This window comes from Sciurus vulgaris, assembly GCF_902686455.1.
Source record: "Sciurus vulgaris genome assembly, chromosome: 9".
Classification (NCBI taxonomy): Eukaryota; Metazoa; Chordata; class Mammalia; order Rodentia; family Sciuridae; genus Sciurus; species Sciurus vulgaris.
In genome coordinates this window covers 143,954,863-143,970,644 of record NC_136469.1, presented here as the reverse complement: position 1 = coordinate 143,970,644, position 15,782 = coordinate 143,954,863, and the positions used below count along the sequence as shown (strand labels likewise).

The 15,782-nt window shown below is 51.4% G+C and overlaps 1 protein-coding gene across 8 annotated transcripts in view; it reads left to right on the top strand.

Annotated features, from left to right (window-relative positions):
- Positions 1–15,782, top strand: part of RGS12 (regulator of G protein signaling 12) — a 96,496-nt gene that overhangs the window by 32,375 nt on the left and 48,339 nt on the right. Inside the window, exon 1 of one of the 8 annotated variants that reach the window (XM_079154384.1) lies at positions 10,362–11,480. The exons of 5 other annotated variants lie outside the window; for them this stretch is intronic. In XM_079154384.1, coding sequence (XP_079010510.1) covers positions 11,427–11,480 — 54 coding nt within the window. In that variant the 5' untranslated portion in view covers positions 10,362–11,426. Of the gene's footprint in view, positions 1–10,361; positions 11,481–15,782 lie in introns of those variants that run through there. 2 more of the 8 variants (XM_079154386.1, XM_079154385.1) reach the window with 2 other exon arrangements.

The window sequence follows — 15,782 nt, the reverse complement described above, 5'->3', positions numbered from 1 at the left end:
AAACAAAACTTAACACAGCAAGAATAAAGGGCCCTTTCTTAATCTGATAAATGTATGGGAAACCCCATGGCCTGCATCCTGTGTCAGTTTGTCCTTGGAGATCTGGAGCAAGAGGAAGGCGTCTGCTCTTACTTTTCAATTTAAATTTTTACTGGAAGTCCTAGTTAATGTACTAAGGAGGTGAAAACAGTAGAAGCCTAGACAGATTGCAAAGAAGAAATGAGAATGTTTTTCTCAGATGATGTGATTGCAACCTAGACAGTCCAAACACGAGCACGAGTGAATTGAGCAGGTTGATAGACAGATGCTGGTGGTGCTGGGAGGAGCCCAGGGCCTCATTGGTGCTGCGCACACACTCCTCCACTCAGCTGCATCGTGTCCTGGAGCTGTGGCAATGCACAGTCAGTTATGGACACAGTTAGAGAATGACTGTATGCATTTTAATCAAAATGCCAACAGGTGTTTTGTGGAAATTAAGAAAATAACTCTAAAATTTTCATGGAAGTGAAAAAAAAAAAAAAAAATTCATGGAAGTGCAAAAAGCTGAGAGTAGCCAAGTAGTTTTTTCCATTTCTGACTGTGGCGAGGTACGCATGACCGGAATTGCCATTTTTACCACCTTTAGGCATCAACTTGGTGTTACGGAGCACTTCACAGTGTGCACCCCCCTCTCCATCCATCCCTAATGCTGTTTCCATCTTGCTGAACTGGAGCTCAGCCCCGTACACAGGAACTCCCTGGCCCTCTCCCTGGCACCTGACAAGCCCTCTACTTTCTGTAAGCAGGGGTTTTGACCATGAGAACAGTCTGCGGTATTCACCTTTTTGTGACTGGCTTATGTTGTGGCGTGTGTCAGAGTTCCCAGTGAACACTCAGATCTCTTCCTGTGGCTGGTGACATTCCTCTGCAGGGCAGACCTCACTCTGCTCATCCATTCGTCTGCTGAGGGAGCCCTGGCATTGTCGTGAACTTGGGTGTCCGACTCTTAGCAAATACGAAGACATAGCAGAAGAAATCAGGGATGAAATAAAAAATACTTAGAGGAAATGAGAATAGCAATACAACATATCAAAATCTCTGGGACTCTATGAAGTCAGTACTAAGAGGAAAGTTCATCGCATTGAGCTCATACATTAAAAGAATTGAAAGTCAACAAATAAATAACCTAACATTACATCTCAAGGCCCTGGAAAAAGAACAAATCAAAACCAAAAGCAGTAGAAGGCAGGAAATAATTAAAATCAGAACCAAAAATCAGTGAAATTGAAACAAAAAAATTTTTAAAAATCAACAAAAATTTGATTCTTTGAAGAAAAAAATTGATGAACCGTTAGCCAAACTAGTGAAGGAGAGCAAAAACTCAGATTACTAAAGTTCATGATGAAAAAGGAAATATCACGATGGATACTACTGAAATAAAGACAATAATCAGAAACTATTTTGAAAATGTATACTCTAATAAAATACAAAATCTTGAAGACACTGACAAATTTCTCGAGACATATGATCTACCCAGATTGAATCGGAGGACACAGAAAATTAAACAGTTCAAATTCAAGCAATAAAATTGAAGACACCATCAAAAGCCTACCAACCAAGAAAAGCCCAGGACCAGATGGATTTTCACCCAAGAGAATTAACACCAATAGTTCTCAAATTATTCCATGAAATAGAAAATGAGGGAACCCTTCCAAACTGATTCTATGAAGCTATTATCACCATGATACCCAAACCAGACAAAGACACATCAAGGAAAAAAGACTTTAGACAAACATCCCTGATGAATATAGATGCAAAAGTTCTTAATGCAATCCTGGCGAAGCATCCAAAAACATATTAAAAAGATAGTGCACCAAGATCAGGTGGGTTCATCTCGGGGATGCAAGGTTGTTTCAATATACAGGAATCAATAAACGTGATACATTACATCAACAGACTTAAAGACAAGAATCACATAATTATCTCAAGAGCTGAAGAAAAAACGTTTGACAAAATACAGCATGCATTCATGTTCAAAACACTAGAGATAGCAGGAACATACCTCAACATTGTAAAAGTTATTTATAATAAACCCAAGGCCAATATCATTCTAAATGGAGAAAAATTGAAAGCATTCCCTCTAAAAACTGGAATAAGATAGGGATGCTCACTCTCACCACTCCTATTCAATATAATCCTTGAAACCGTAGCCAGAGCAATTAGAAGAAAGACATTAAAGGGAATTGAAGAGGAAAAGAAGAACTGAAATGATTGCCAGTGACATGATTCTATATTTATAAGACCCAAAAAACCACCAGAAGACTTACAGAACTCATAAATGAATTCAGCAAAGTATCAGGATATAAAATGAACACCCATAAAGAAATTCTGTTCCTATACAAAAGTGATGAATCAACTGAAAGAGAAATTAGGAAAACTACCCCATTCACAATAGCCTCAACAACAATAAAACATTTTGGAATCAGTCTGTCTAAAGAGGTGAAAGACCTCTACAATGAAAACTATAGAACACTAAAGAAAGAAATTGAAGAAGACCTTAGAAGATGGAAAGATCGCCAATGTTCTTGGATAGGCAGAATTAATATTGTCAGTATGGCCATACTACCAAAAGTGCTATACGGATTTAATGCAATTCCTATTAAAATTGCAATGATGTTCTTGTAGAAATAAAAAAAGCAGTCACTAAATTCATTTGGAAAAATAAGAGGTCCAGAATAGACAAAGTCATCCTTAGTGAGAAAAGTGAAGCAGGAGGCATCACAATACCATAACTTAAATTATACTACAGAGCCATAGTAACAAAAATGGCATGGTATTGGCACCAAAACAGACATGTAGACCAGTGGTACAGAATAGAAGACACAGAGACAAACCCACATAAATACAGTTACCTCATACGAGACAAAGGGGCCAAAAACATACATTGGAGGAAAGATAACCTCTTCAACGAATGGTGCTGGGAAAACTAGCAGTCCCTCTGTAGCAAAATGAAATTAAACCTCTGTCTCTCACCCTGCACAAAACAACACTTAAGTGGATCAAGGACCTAGGCATTAGACCAGAGACCCTGTGCTTACTGGAAGAAACTCTTGATCATGTCGATTTAGAAACTGACTTCCTCAACAAGACTCCTAAAGCTCAAGAAGCAAAATCAAGGGGCTGGGAATATAGGTCAGTTGGTAGAGTACTTGCCTTGCAAGCACAGGGCCCTGGGTTCAATCACCAGTACAACCAAAAAAAAAAAAAAGCAAAATCAAGAATCAATACACGGGCCAGGTGTGGTGGTGCACACCTGTTAATCCCAGTGACTCGGGAGGGTGAGACAGGAAGATTGTGAGTTCAAAAGCCAGCCTTAGTAATTTAATGAAACCCTTAGCAATTCAGCAAGACCTTGTCTCTAAATAAAATACCAAAAAAGGCCTGGGGATATGACTCAGTGGTTAAGCGCCCCTGAATTCAATCCCCAGTACCAAAAAAGGAAAGAATCAATAAATGGGATGGTAGCAAACTAAAAAAACTTTTTCACAGTACAGGAAACAATCAGAAGTGTGAAGAGAAAGCCTACAGAGTGGGAGAAAATCTTTACCTCCTGCACCTCAGATAGAGCACTAATCTCCAGGATATATAAAGAACTCAAAACACTTCACATCAAAAAAACAAATGATCCAATCAATATATGGGCTAAGGAACTGAACAGATACTTCACAGAAGAAATACAGCCAACGAATAAATACAAAAAATGTTCAACATCTCTAGCAATTAGGGAAAACAAATTAAAACTATATTGAGAGGGCTGGGGTTGTGGCTGAGTGGTAGAGTGCTTGCCTAGCATGTGTGAGTCACTGGGTTCGATTCTTAGCACTGCATAAAGGTAAATAAACAAAATAGAGGTATTGTGTCCATCCACAACTAAAGCAAAAACAAAAAGCAAAAAACTACACTGAGATTTCATCTCACTTCAGTCAGAATGGCAATTATCAAGAATACAAGTAACAATGAATGTTGGCAAGGACGTGGGGAAAAAGGTACAACTCCTACATTGCTAGGTGGGACTGCAAATCAGCACAACCACCGTGGAAAGCAGCATGGAGATTCCTCAGAAAACTTGGAATGGAACCACCACTTGACCCAGTTATCTCAATCCTCGGCATATACCCAAAGGACTTAAAATCAGCTTACGACAGTGACGCAGCCACATCAATGCTTATAGCATTCACAATAACTAAGCTATGGAACCAGCCTAGGTGCCCTTGAACAGATGAATGAATAAAGAAAATGTGGTATATATATATATATATATATATATATATATACCCAATGGAATATTACTTAGCCTTAAAGAAGAATGAAATTATGGCATTTGCCAGAAAATGTATGGAACTGGAGAATATCACACTAAGTGAAATAAGCCAATCACCAAAACCAAAAGGCCAAATGTTCTCTCTGATAGGCAGATGATAAAACACAATAAGAGGGGGCGGTAAGGAAGAGGAAGAGTAGAAGTTCATTGGATTAGACAAAGGGGAATGCAGGTAAGAGGCATGGAAACAGGAAAGACAGTAGACAAGTTGGACATAACTTTCTATGTTCATACATGAATACGTGACCAGTGTAACTCCACATCCTAAGAATGGCAAGTTGCTCTCTGTGCATGTGTAATATGTCAGAATATGCTCTACTGTCATGTGTATCTAAAAAGAACAAATAAAAAAATTTTAAAACAAAGAAACAAATGTCCCTGCTTCCGGTTCTTTGGGATCTATTCTAGAAGTGGAATTGCTACGTCATATGATATCGCATTGGAAATTTCCGAGGGACCTCCGTCCTGTTTCCCACTGGGGTTCTGCCACTTGAGTCCCCTCCCACAGTGCACAAGGTTATGGTCAGGTCACGCCTGGCCAGCGCTGGTCATTTCCTACTGTGTGCTAGGAGCTGCCCTCATGTGTGTGGACGGCCTCTCGTTTTGATCTGCAGTTCCCTGAGATCAGTGATGTTGGGCGTCTTGCCTTGTGCTTATTGGCCATTTGAATATCCTCTTGGAGAAAGCCTCTGCCCATTTTTAATCGGGTCGTCCTGCAGAAGCTCTCAGCACGTTCTGGATGAAGCTTGGAGAGATGAGTCTGACAGATGCGAACTTGGGTGGGACTGTGCTGGCAGCTGTGGCCCTGTGCCTCCTGGGCTCCTGCTCGGAGCTGGAGGCGGGTGAGCAGACGGGCGCAGGGCTCAGACTGGGCTGGCACAGGCAGAGTGGCCTTGTGGCCCTGGGGCCCTGGCTATCCTGAGCGGCTGGTGCCGCAGCCGGGCTCCCTCCCGCTCCCCGCCTGCTCCCACTTCCCGGGGTGGATGGGAGGGAAGGCCAGTTGTTAGTTCCTGCTCCTTTCCTTGTCAGGGGGCAGCAGCTAGTCCACAGAGAGAACAGCTCGAGGTATTGCTTGCTAAGATCAGCTTCAGGGTTTCTCTTCCTTTGAACTGTTTTGAGGCTAAGTCCCGGGAGCCCAGAGTCTTGCCAGGCGTGGCCTCCTGGTCAGAGCCTCCCAAGGCTGGACACAGCTTGCTGATCAGTGAGAAGCGCGAGTGCGTGACAGTGCGGGTGCGGCAGCAGGTGTCCTGCGTGTCGGAGGGAGGGTCGGTCTGGGGCACCAACCTGTGACTGTGACCTTGGCTGCGGGGTCCCGACTTGGACTCTGTGGGCTCTGTGGCCAAGAGGGAGGGACACAGGTGACGTTGGGGGGTTCTCCCTGAGTGCTGCAGACACCGCAGCCTCCAGGATGCGTCTTCATGGTGCCTTGAAGACGCTTTCACGTGGCTCTGCTTTCTGGAGTGGGTGGAGAGCCCGAGGGAGGCGGATGGGGACACGGCGCAGACACGGGCCGCAGAGCCGCTCCTGAAGCCTGCCTCGGCACACTGCCACGGGGCGAGGTTCAGCCTGGGCTCTGGTGGCCACGGAGGAAAAGAAGCCCAGCCGTGGCTGTGAGTCCTACGGGAGGCCACTGGCTCCCTTCAGGCCCTGCCAGTTGATGCAGGTTTGGCAGGAGCCATCTTGAAGGCTGGTGGTGGCTCTGAGGGAGCTGGTGCTCAAACAGCAGAATGGGGTCGGGGAGGAACACGGGCCTGCGCAGGCCTGGAGGCTTGGGGACTGCAGTGCAGCCCAGGCTCAGCCATGCAGGCTTGTGCCCCACTGGGGCTGGAACAAGCCCGGGGTCTCCAACCCCTGATCATATTGCCCATGGTTTGAAATGTGGCCTTCTCGGGTTCTGCCAAGCACCCTGTAACAGACAGCAACCATAGCCTATTAACAATGGTGGTCTGTGTACTCACCAGGGAAATAAGCACGGGTCGTACTTACCCTCTCAGGCCTGGCTCCTCTTGAGGTCTCCTGGGCTCCTGGGAGTTGGTCAAGCCATGTCCTGAGAGCACCCCACTGCAGATGAAAGAACCCCCTGCAGAGCAGGCTCCGCGTGGGGTTTTGTTTTACTGCGGGAAGCATCCAAGACCACCCAGCATGTGGATGGCAGACCAGGCTAGCCAGGGCCAGGCTGGTCCTGCTGCTCCCAGCATCCTGCGTCGCATGCTGTTTCTGGGCATGGCAGCAAGGCCTGGGCCGAGGGCCCAGGGAGCTTGCTCCCCAGCTGTGTGAGATGAATGTGCGAACACCTCACAGGAAGGTGTCCTCCTGCAATGGCAGTGGGGAGAGCAGGGTACAGCCAGGAGCAGCGGCAGCCCCTCTGGGCAGCAGGTTACACCCAGCCCTCCATGCCAAGAGCAAGGCCTCAAGATGAGCCCAACTGCCAGGCGGGGCTGCTGCCGTTCCCTGTGGCAGTTGAGTGGTTAAGGCAGAGCGTGGGATTGCCCGCACAGCCGAAGAGGTCTCTCCTGGGTCTCTCCTCAGAGGTTCGCCTGTCCCAGTCTTGGCCCCCATTGCTTCTGCAGGAGGCTGGGCGGCAGGAGGCAGAGCCTGGAACGACCCCGGCCCTCCCCTCCCCTGACTGCTCTGAACTGTTCAGTGACCACCTGGCCCCTCTCTCTTCCTGGCTGAGATGCTCCCTTGGCTTGAGACACAACCCATTGGCCAAGCCTCCTGTCCCTAGGGGAAGCCCACATCCCAGACCCGATATACCCAGCCCTCACTGTCTTGGTCCTTCGTGACCTGGGACTTCATGTTCACTGGTAGATGTGGCCCCTAGAGTATTATGCTGGAGGAACTGGGCTGCTGCTGACTGGGAGTGTGTGTGCCAGGTGCTGTGCGCTGGGACTGGCAGTGGCAGGCAGTGGGCAGCAGGGGGCGCCCGGGCCTTGTGCGTGCTTAGGTCAGAACTTGTCTAGTGCTGGCTGCGTGTCAGGAGCAGTGGGGGAACCTGCAGGTAGAGGGGTGGGGACAGAGGGAGGACCAGTCCTAAGTGGATGGCTTTGACACCATCTCACCTGCTCTTCCTGCCCATCAGTCAGAAGCCCTAGCACAAAGCAGAGAGAACCAGGACTCCACATGAGATGCAGTTGCTTTTCTGCCCCCTGGCTGCTCTGGTTCCTTCTGTCCCTGTCGCCTGTTCACTTCCAGGGCTCTGGGCAGTTAGCAGCCCATTACCTTCTTCGGGGACGAATCTGCATGAACATTTCAAAATGAGCTCTTCTTTCCTTTTTTCTTGAATTTATGCTCTGCTACTCGGGAGAATTTACCTTAGAAGTTACTTGCAGTCTGCTCTTACACCAGAGGGCATCCTGATTTTCTCTAGTCTGTTGACCCAGAGGCACGGGGTAGGATTTCTCACTGCTCTGAGTGTTTTCTCGTGCAGTGACTCTGCTGGGCATCTGTTGCATGCCAGGCATTACTCTGGGTCTGGGGACACAGCAGTGAGCAGAACACCTGTGACCCCTGCCTCATGGAGCTGGCCTCCTGGGTCAGGTTGTAGGAAGCGGGAGGCGGAGGTGCCAGCTTTGGAGCAGCATCATGCTGGGCGAGTGATGGGGTGGCCTGTCACGCTGGGCTGCCATTGGGCAGGCAGGCAGGGGTTCAGCATCACTGGCCATGCAATGGTGAAGTGTTAGACTGACTTTAGTTGTCCAGTTGGTGACACTCAGATGAGGGATGGAAGGTGGGACACTGGGGAGACTTGGGGGCCACAGCAGCCATAGGGGAGTCACAGCACAAGTGCTGGGCTGAACTTCTGGCGGCTTCCTGGCATCAGCAGAGGGGTCCAGGACCTGCATGTAACTTGTAGGCAGTGCTTCCCGAGCATCTTCTGCTCCAGGCCTTGGCAGCCTCCCCCAGTTCAGGCCTCACATCTACTTTGCGAGCCCTGGGCATGTCTTGGGCACAGCTGAGTGTGCTGAGGTCTGATGTCCTCACCAGGAGGTGAGCCTGTATCTGGGGCCACCTGTGTGTCCCTGCATCTGCTGCTCTGGGCTCATCTCCCCACCTTTTCTTGCAGTATGGGGGTTTGAATCCAAGGGTGTGTGCTCTACCACTGAGCCACATTCCCAGCCCTTTTATTTGTGGTAGGGCCTTGCTAAGTTGCTGAGTCTGGCCTCAAACTTGTAATCTTCCTGCCTCAGCCTCTGGAGTCGCTGGGATTGCAGCACTTGGCTCCTCTTTCCTTTTGTTTGGAAACCTCGAGTAGAGCTGTGCCCGGGACTGGGTGGAGGGCCCAGGAAATCCCAGCGAGGCCAGGGCACTAAGGGGCCAGGCCCTCTGTCCAAGGCTAGGGGCGGTGGGGAGATGGGACCACTGCACAAAGCCCAGAATCGAGGTGGTGCTCCTTGGCAGGCCTGGAGACCCCATGCTCACAGGACTCCTGTCTTCACTAGAACCTCTGGCTGGCCCTGCTTCTGGCCAGGCCTCCGGCTGGCTTTGGACACGTCTAGCAGGTTCTCACATCTGTGCTCACCCGCTTCCCACTTGTGATGCCGCCACTTCCCCCGTCCCTGCGGTGCTGGCTTGACCCTTCGCCCACATCCCCAGCTTCTCCAGCCCCCTCATTCCCAAATGCTTATACTGGATTTCCTGGCTCAGGGCAGACCCCTGGGGGGCGGGTGTGGGCATCAACGGCCTCTCTAGCCCCCCAGTGCTCGGCAGGTGCCTCCTCGCTGTGCGTGTTGTAGGTGCTGGCGGCTGGTGCCAGGCCCCCGAGTGCTTGCGGAGTCTGCCATATGGTGGCTTTTACTCCTCAGCTTCCAGGTAGTGGAGTGGGAGGCGGCAGGCTGAGCCCAGGGGAGGATGACTCATACTTTCTGGCTGGCGCCTAGCCCGCTTTCTGAACACCTCCCCTTCTGGTCGAGGCCCACTGGTGCTGCCTTCTGGGGTTCTGTGCCTGAACCGCAGTGGGTTTGTGACTATGAGGTGCCCTGCTGCCTCCCAGGGCTCAGGGTCTGAAGCCCACCTGCACCGGGAAACACAGCCTCCCCATCGGGGGCAGGAGGGAGGCCCAGCAGTCTGTTAGCAGTTTCTCCTGGGCGTGAGATCCAGCGGGTTGCGAATCTCTGGGGCCAGGAAGTGAGCAAAATGGCTTGGGGCTGTGGTGTCACCTCCCTCTCTCCCAAGAAGAGGAGGAGGCCAGGGCAGCAGGGGAGGGAGGAGAGGGACCTGATTCTGAGGCTGTCTGAGGGCAAAGATGAGATCCTGTTTCCTGCTTTTCAGCCCTTGATTAACGTGCCTGGATGCAGGTTTTCTATCTGAAATGATTCAAATGAGTTAAGCTTGGCACTCAAGTGACTCCCCTGGAGGCTGGCTCCTGAGGTCGGAGCAGAAGGCTCCCTGTGCTCACTCGCCGCTCAGGCCCAGGGGGTGTTGGTCACTGGTGGCCGGCAGGATGCTGCTGTCGCTGCTCGGCCTGCAGGCCCCTGTCTCCTCCAGAATTCACAGGCCTGTTGGAAACCAGGATGAGGGAGGGAGATACCCGGGACAGGTCACAGGTCTGCTGACCCCAGGAGAACCAACACTGCCATTCCAGACCTCCAGCTTTCTTTACCAGTGTGTGTGCGTGTGTGAACACTCACGTGTGCCCTGGGCAGGGGAGCTGCAGGGGCCTGGGCCATGGAGGGAAGGTCATGCATGGACTCTGCAGGTTATAGCTCAGCCTTGGGACTCCTTTGGGGGTGGGCTGCAGTGTGGACTGGCTTTCACCATGTGAGGCTGTCTTGTGGGCAGGGGAGGTGACATTGCCAAGGGCCTGGGAACTGTGTGAGATGAGGCTTTCGTCACCCTGACTGCTGTGTGGGACGTAGGCTCTGGCTCATGGCATTTACAGGTGAGGCCCTGCCAGGGAGGAGGACTATAGGCCACTCCAGGCCAGCTGGGCCCCTGTGAGAAGGGAGCAGCTCTGCAGAGGGAAGGGTGGGCCACCGGGGCCATTCTTGCCCACGGCCCCCTGGAGTGTGGCGAGGAGTGCTGGCTGTGGGAGCCGGGCCCTGCTGTCCCTGTGAGCCCAGGCCCCGCACCGTCCCTCCTCCTGCGCTCAGTGAGTGCCCCTGCTGCTCCTGTGTCCACTGGAGCGCTGGCTGCAGGGGTTTGTCATGGTTACCTGGCAGGCAGCCGCTGCAGGTTTCTGCACTGTGGTGTGGGTTCACTCCCTAAATATTCCTGTTGGGGTTGAGCATTTTGCTCACGGCAAAGCACAGGTGTGCTGAAGTGGGCGCAGAGCGCATCTGGCTGGTGGCTTAACTTGCACCCAAGGCCCTGTCCCAGCCCATAGGCCAGTGGCACTGCCTGGCCACTCCTCAGCGTGCCCCCACAGAACAGTCTGGGACTGCGGCATTGCTAGAGCCTGTCCTGACCAGACCCTCAGGCCCTGCGTGGTGAGGGTGGGCAGTGAGGAGGCCCTTGGCGAGCTCCTCACCCCAAGTCCCAGGAGAACAGGAAATTTGCAGGGACACCCAGGTTCTAGAAGCAGTGTTTTTCTTTACTCCTTCCTTTTTCCATCACGGCTTTTAGGTTATTGAGCTGTTGGGGAGGCAAACAAAGCAGATCGCTGAGGGTTTTCAGGAATGTGCAGATTCCGCTGGCCGTCATTGAGGAAGCCAGTGCACGTGGTACAGGCTCATAATAGAATCCGTGGCAGCGGTGATTAAGGTTGCGAGCCGCACCGCGCTGCTAAAAAACAAATTCTCTGCAGCTGTTGTGCTGACTGAGAAATTACCCCTATCGGCCAAAGTGCTATTCTTCTGATTTGGTAGAGGAAATACTTTAAAAATGATCTCACAGCGTGATTTATATAAATGGCCTTTTTTCTGTGCATGAGACAATTGAGATAGCGTCTGAGTCCTTGCAGACCACAGCTTCCTCCGTGTCCCGTTGCTATGGGTTACGGGGGGAGCACATGGAACTTCAGCAGAGACGTCTGAACTTTACTGACGTGCATGGGCATGCTGCGGTGTCCAGGGGTGTATTTTAGATCCGGGTGCCTGACTTGTTACGGAAGTTTTCTTGTCTTGCAATGAATTTGGAAAAGGGGTTGTCACATGAAGCAGACATTTCTACTCACCAGCAGGTAAGTTATTCCGGCTGTTTCTTGCCATTTAAACAGGATTGTGGTAAGAAGGCTTGGCAGCCTGGTTCTGCTTTATTTCAGCCTGTTTTGTGAACAGTAGCTGTGGATTTCTCAGTGCTTTTAAGTACAAATTTGCAACCACTTTTCTCACGTCTGCATCGTGGAGATTGGAGAGAACCCTGGGGAGCCCGTGCAGGGCTCGAGGTCCCTGGTGGCACTGGCAGAGCTGGGCTGCTTGGTGGGGTCCAGCCTCAAGCCCCGGAGCCCGGCTGCGAGCGCTCTCATCAGCCTGCAGAGGGTCAGTGTCTCTTTCCCTGTAATAGATTTGAAAGAGTCCAGTGAGTTAATTTGTTGAGGTGTTAAATTCCAACTAGATAAATACATGGAAGTCATCGTACTCTTTAAATTACTACTCTGTAGCTTGGGTTTTTAATGTATCGAGTCGCTGTGTGCCATGCATTCGAAACTACCAGCACGCCTATTTAAGGATTAATCAGCATATGTGCTTTGTGAAGTTAAATGTGGTATAAAGGGTTTTATAGGGCTTGAGAGCAAATAAAAGGTAAGAAGAGTAATTTTTATTTTCCTTTCGTGACTGTGCCTTGTTGATGTAAAGGTAAAAATTAATTCATGTGTAGATTTTCACCACTCACTGGGTACTAGTTTTAAATTCATTCTTTTCTGGGAATTGCTTCATCTTGATCTTTCCCCCTAACTTCTGATTCAGGTCTTCTGCAGCGATCTGAATGAGAAACTCCTAGTTCAAAAGGGACCAGTGTGGGTGTTGGGTGTAGGGAAATGAACTGGCCCCTTCCCTTAGGTACAGAGTGGGTCTGCTGGGCAGGGTACAGGTCAGCCAGGTGACAGCATACGGGCTCCTGTGGGCTCTGAGTGCCCTGCACCAGTCAAGCTGCCTTCCAGGCTGGTTCCTGGGCAGGAGGAGGTGCTCCTGTGAGTCCCTGCACACCTGGGTGGGAAACAAGGCTTGGAGTTGGACCGTCTTTACTGGACTAGTTACTAGTGAGCTGTTTGAACACATGTAGGTAGCACTTTCATTTCAATAGTACATTAAGGCAAATTCTATGCAAGTTTGTTTTTTATTTTTAGTTAAGAAAAAAACAGTCACTGAAAATCTGCTTTAGTATTTGCTAATGTATATGATTTGGACTGCCTTTTCAAATTTTTGCAAATGCTTAAGACCAGCAAATGAGCTGTTCATGTGAGCGTGTGAAGATCTGGATGCTAGGGTCCTGTTTTAAGCAGCAGACAGTAGCCCCCTGCTGCAGTCAGGCGTGGGATAAGGGTGGTTGCCATGGGGCCTGACTGGGTGTAGGGAAGGGGCCATCCACTGGTCTGGCCCTGAGTGACTGCAGGTGCAAGGAGGTAAGATGGGAAGGACTATGTTAGAGAAGCTCCTGATGGCCGCTCTGTGGTCCTGCGTGAGTTTTCCCTGCCTCCTTGCCCCAGGTGGCTCACCTTTGAAGTTGGGGGCCGGGTCTCGCTGGTCAGACACACTGGCCATGGCTTCCCACCTTATGTAGACTGAAGACATACGTGCTCCTTTAGAGGAATGTGACCCATCAGGATTAGCTGTCACAGTCTTGGCCCCTGGGAAGAACTGCTGGAGGGGACATTAATACCCACGGCCCAAAAGAAATCTGAATTGTCACAAGAAAGCCTGCACGCACCCTTCCAGCACCCCTGAGTCCTTCTTCAGCAGTTCTGCTGTGGCTGGCTGTCTTGGAGAGGTAGGGGTGTGGCAGGGCTCAAGGCTCAGCAGCTAAGTGGGCCGAAGGCAGGCGCAGCCCTGGGGCATCCGGGCTTCCAGCCTGTTCTCCTGTTCTCATCAGGGACTCCTTAGCAGTCCCCAGAAGTGGGGCAGTGGTCTGAGGTGTACAGTCGGCACCAGGATGGGTGGCTGGTCTCTAGGCGTGGTTCGTTGGTGCCTCAAATTGTCCTTTTCTTCCTCACTCATGAAATATAAACCCTGCGGTGTTGGACACCGGGCAGAGGTTTGTTCTCAGGGCAGAGTCTCTCAGTGTTTTGAGGCTTATCAGGCAAAATATCGGTGTGTCTGTTGGGTTGGAAAGTGCCTCGGGGTAGCTAGAGTGTCAGGAAAAGAACCTCCTAGAGGCCACAAGCTTTCCCCTTTTAAGCTTTGGGCTTCTGTGATAGTTTGGAAATAAAGAGGAGTCATGGTGTGAAAGAGAGACTGGCTGTTCTTTTTTTCTTTTTTTTTTTTTTTTTTTTTTGCAGTGCTGGGGATTGAACCCAGGGCTTTGTGCTTGCAAGGCAAGCACTCTACCGACTGAGCTATCTCCCCAACTGGAGACGGGCTGTTCTTTTGGAGGCAGCGTGGAGTCTTGTCTCCTCAGGGCTGGCGGGCAGGACTGTGTGGGGTGACCTGTGGCGGTAGCTGCCTCAGGGCTCCCACCTGGAGCTGGGGATGCTGAGTCCTCTGTGCAGCCACGGCCATGCCCACAACCCAGAAAGGGAGCTTTGAGGCTCGGGGAAGGCAGAGGGCTGGCCTTGGGAAGGGTGGGGCCGAGTGGGGCCTGGGGATTGGGAAGGTGCTAGGGATGGTGGAAGGGTGGCCAGGAGATGTGGGGCTGCTGTGACCTGCGTGGCAGCCCTGGCTTCAACCTCCAGCTTCCCTGCATCATTCCATTGGAACCTTCTGCCCATCTCCTTTCATGGGTTTGCTGAGGGCAGCAGGGTTCCCTCCAGGAGCCAGGTGCCCTCCTTGCAGAGGGTGCCAGCTCTGCATGAGGACTGAGGCTGACAGCAGTGCCGGGTGCCATGGAGCAATGTCATGCCCGTGGTGACTGAGTGTCTGTAGCAGGTGGTGGCCGTGGGACGTGAGAGCAGCAGGGCAGGTGCCCTTGGGGCTGACATGTCTGTGACACCTCTGCCCCACTCTTCTCAAGCCTTTGGAGGCTGAGCGGGATCATGGCAGGTCACTGGCTGCCTCTCCCTTTACTTTCCTGCTCGGGCTGCTGTGGCCTGGAGCTGTGGCCTGACCAGTGCTGTGCTGAGGCCAGAGCACCATGTCTGAGGGTGCTCTTTGCCCCCGGTGTCTGTCCCCTTGGCCTGGTGGGTGCAGCCTCCCATGCAGCTGTCACTCCAACTACCTGTCTATCATCAGCACAGAGTTTGTCCCAGGTCTCTGTTGACCCTGAAACCAGGTCACCTGCTTGCTGCTCCTCCTCAGCTTCTGCAGCGGGCACTCCTGCCCTGGACCCCAGACCTGTCCATGTGTCTTCTCGCCATCTTCCCTTGAACATCCCAGAGGCTGGATGTGTCTGGATCTCAGTTTGATTCCTCCCCCATCTCAGAAAAGGGCAGCCCTGGTCCTTTGGCGCTGGCCCAAACTCCCTGATGCTCTGCATCAGCAAACCGTGGGCTCGACCTTCAGAATCTGCCCCACATTTACACTTTCTCAGTGCTTTGCACCAGCCTCGCCCACACTCTGAGTGCCCACCTTGTCCCTGGAGGCATTGCTCCTGGGAGGGCTTCCTGCCTGCCTCCCAGACCCTGGGTGGGCTGCCCTTGCTGGGCTGCAGCTTTGGGTGTGTGTCCAGAGCCTGGAGGGCTTCCCTTGTGTGTGAGGGAAGCATCCCCCCTCTGCCCATCCCTATGCATGGAGGCCTTCCTGCATCCTGCATCCTGTCACCTCCAGAACCCCGGGTCACACCTGGACCCAGCCAGAGCTGCTGGGGAGGGGTCAGAGGCCTGCCTGATGAGGCTAACTGTGCTGGGAAGTTGGAACAGGTGCTGGATCCTGGGCCCAGGCCTCACCCTCAGGAGCACAGCCTTGAACTTTAGGTCCCTGCACGGGCAAGTGCCTTTTGCACAGGAGGAGACCTGGCGACACTTTCCAGCTGGGAGCGTGCTCAGTGTTGCTTCCTGCACAAAGGCTGTAGGTGGTGGTCTCTGGAGCCCTGCCTTTGGGAGAGCAGCCTTGTGCTGAGACGCTGGTGCAAAAGTCCCGAGGCTCTGCTGCAGCTCACTGCCCCGTCCTCCCTCTGCCGACTCCCATCTTTAAGCTGGGCAAGCCCATCAGGAAAAAAGACTGCACTCTTTGTTTCAACCAAGAATTATCATAATGAGAACAACATTTCAAAGTCAAGATGTTTACACTGAACCCCTAGCCTCTTTGTGGTGGCAGGTGCCACCATGTCACAGTGTCCTTTGGACTTTTAAGTTTCTCAGTGAATCAGCTGACACTTCACCAAGGGCACAGGAGGGGTAGTCCATGTCAAGGTCTTTGAAAGACGCTGTCAGTGCAGGTTTTGCCCTGAC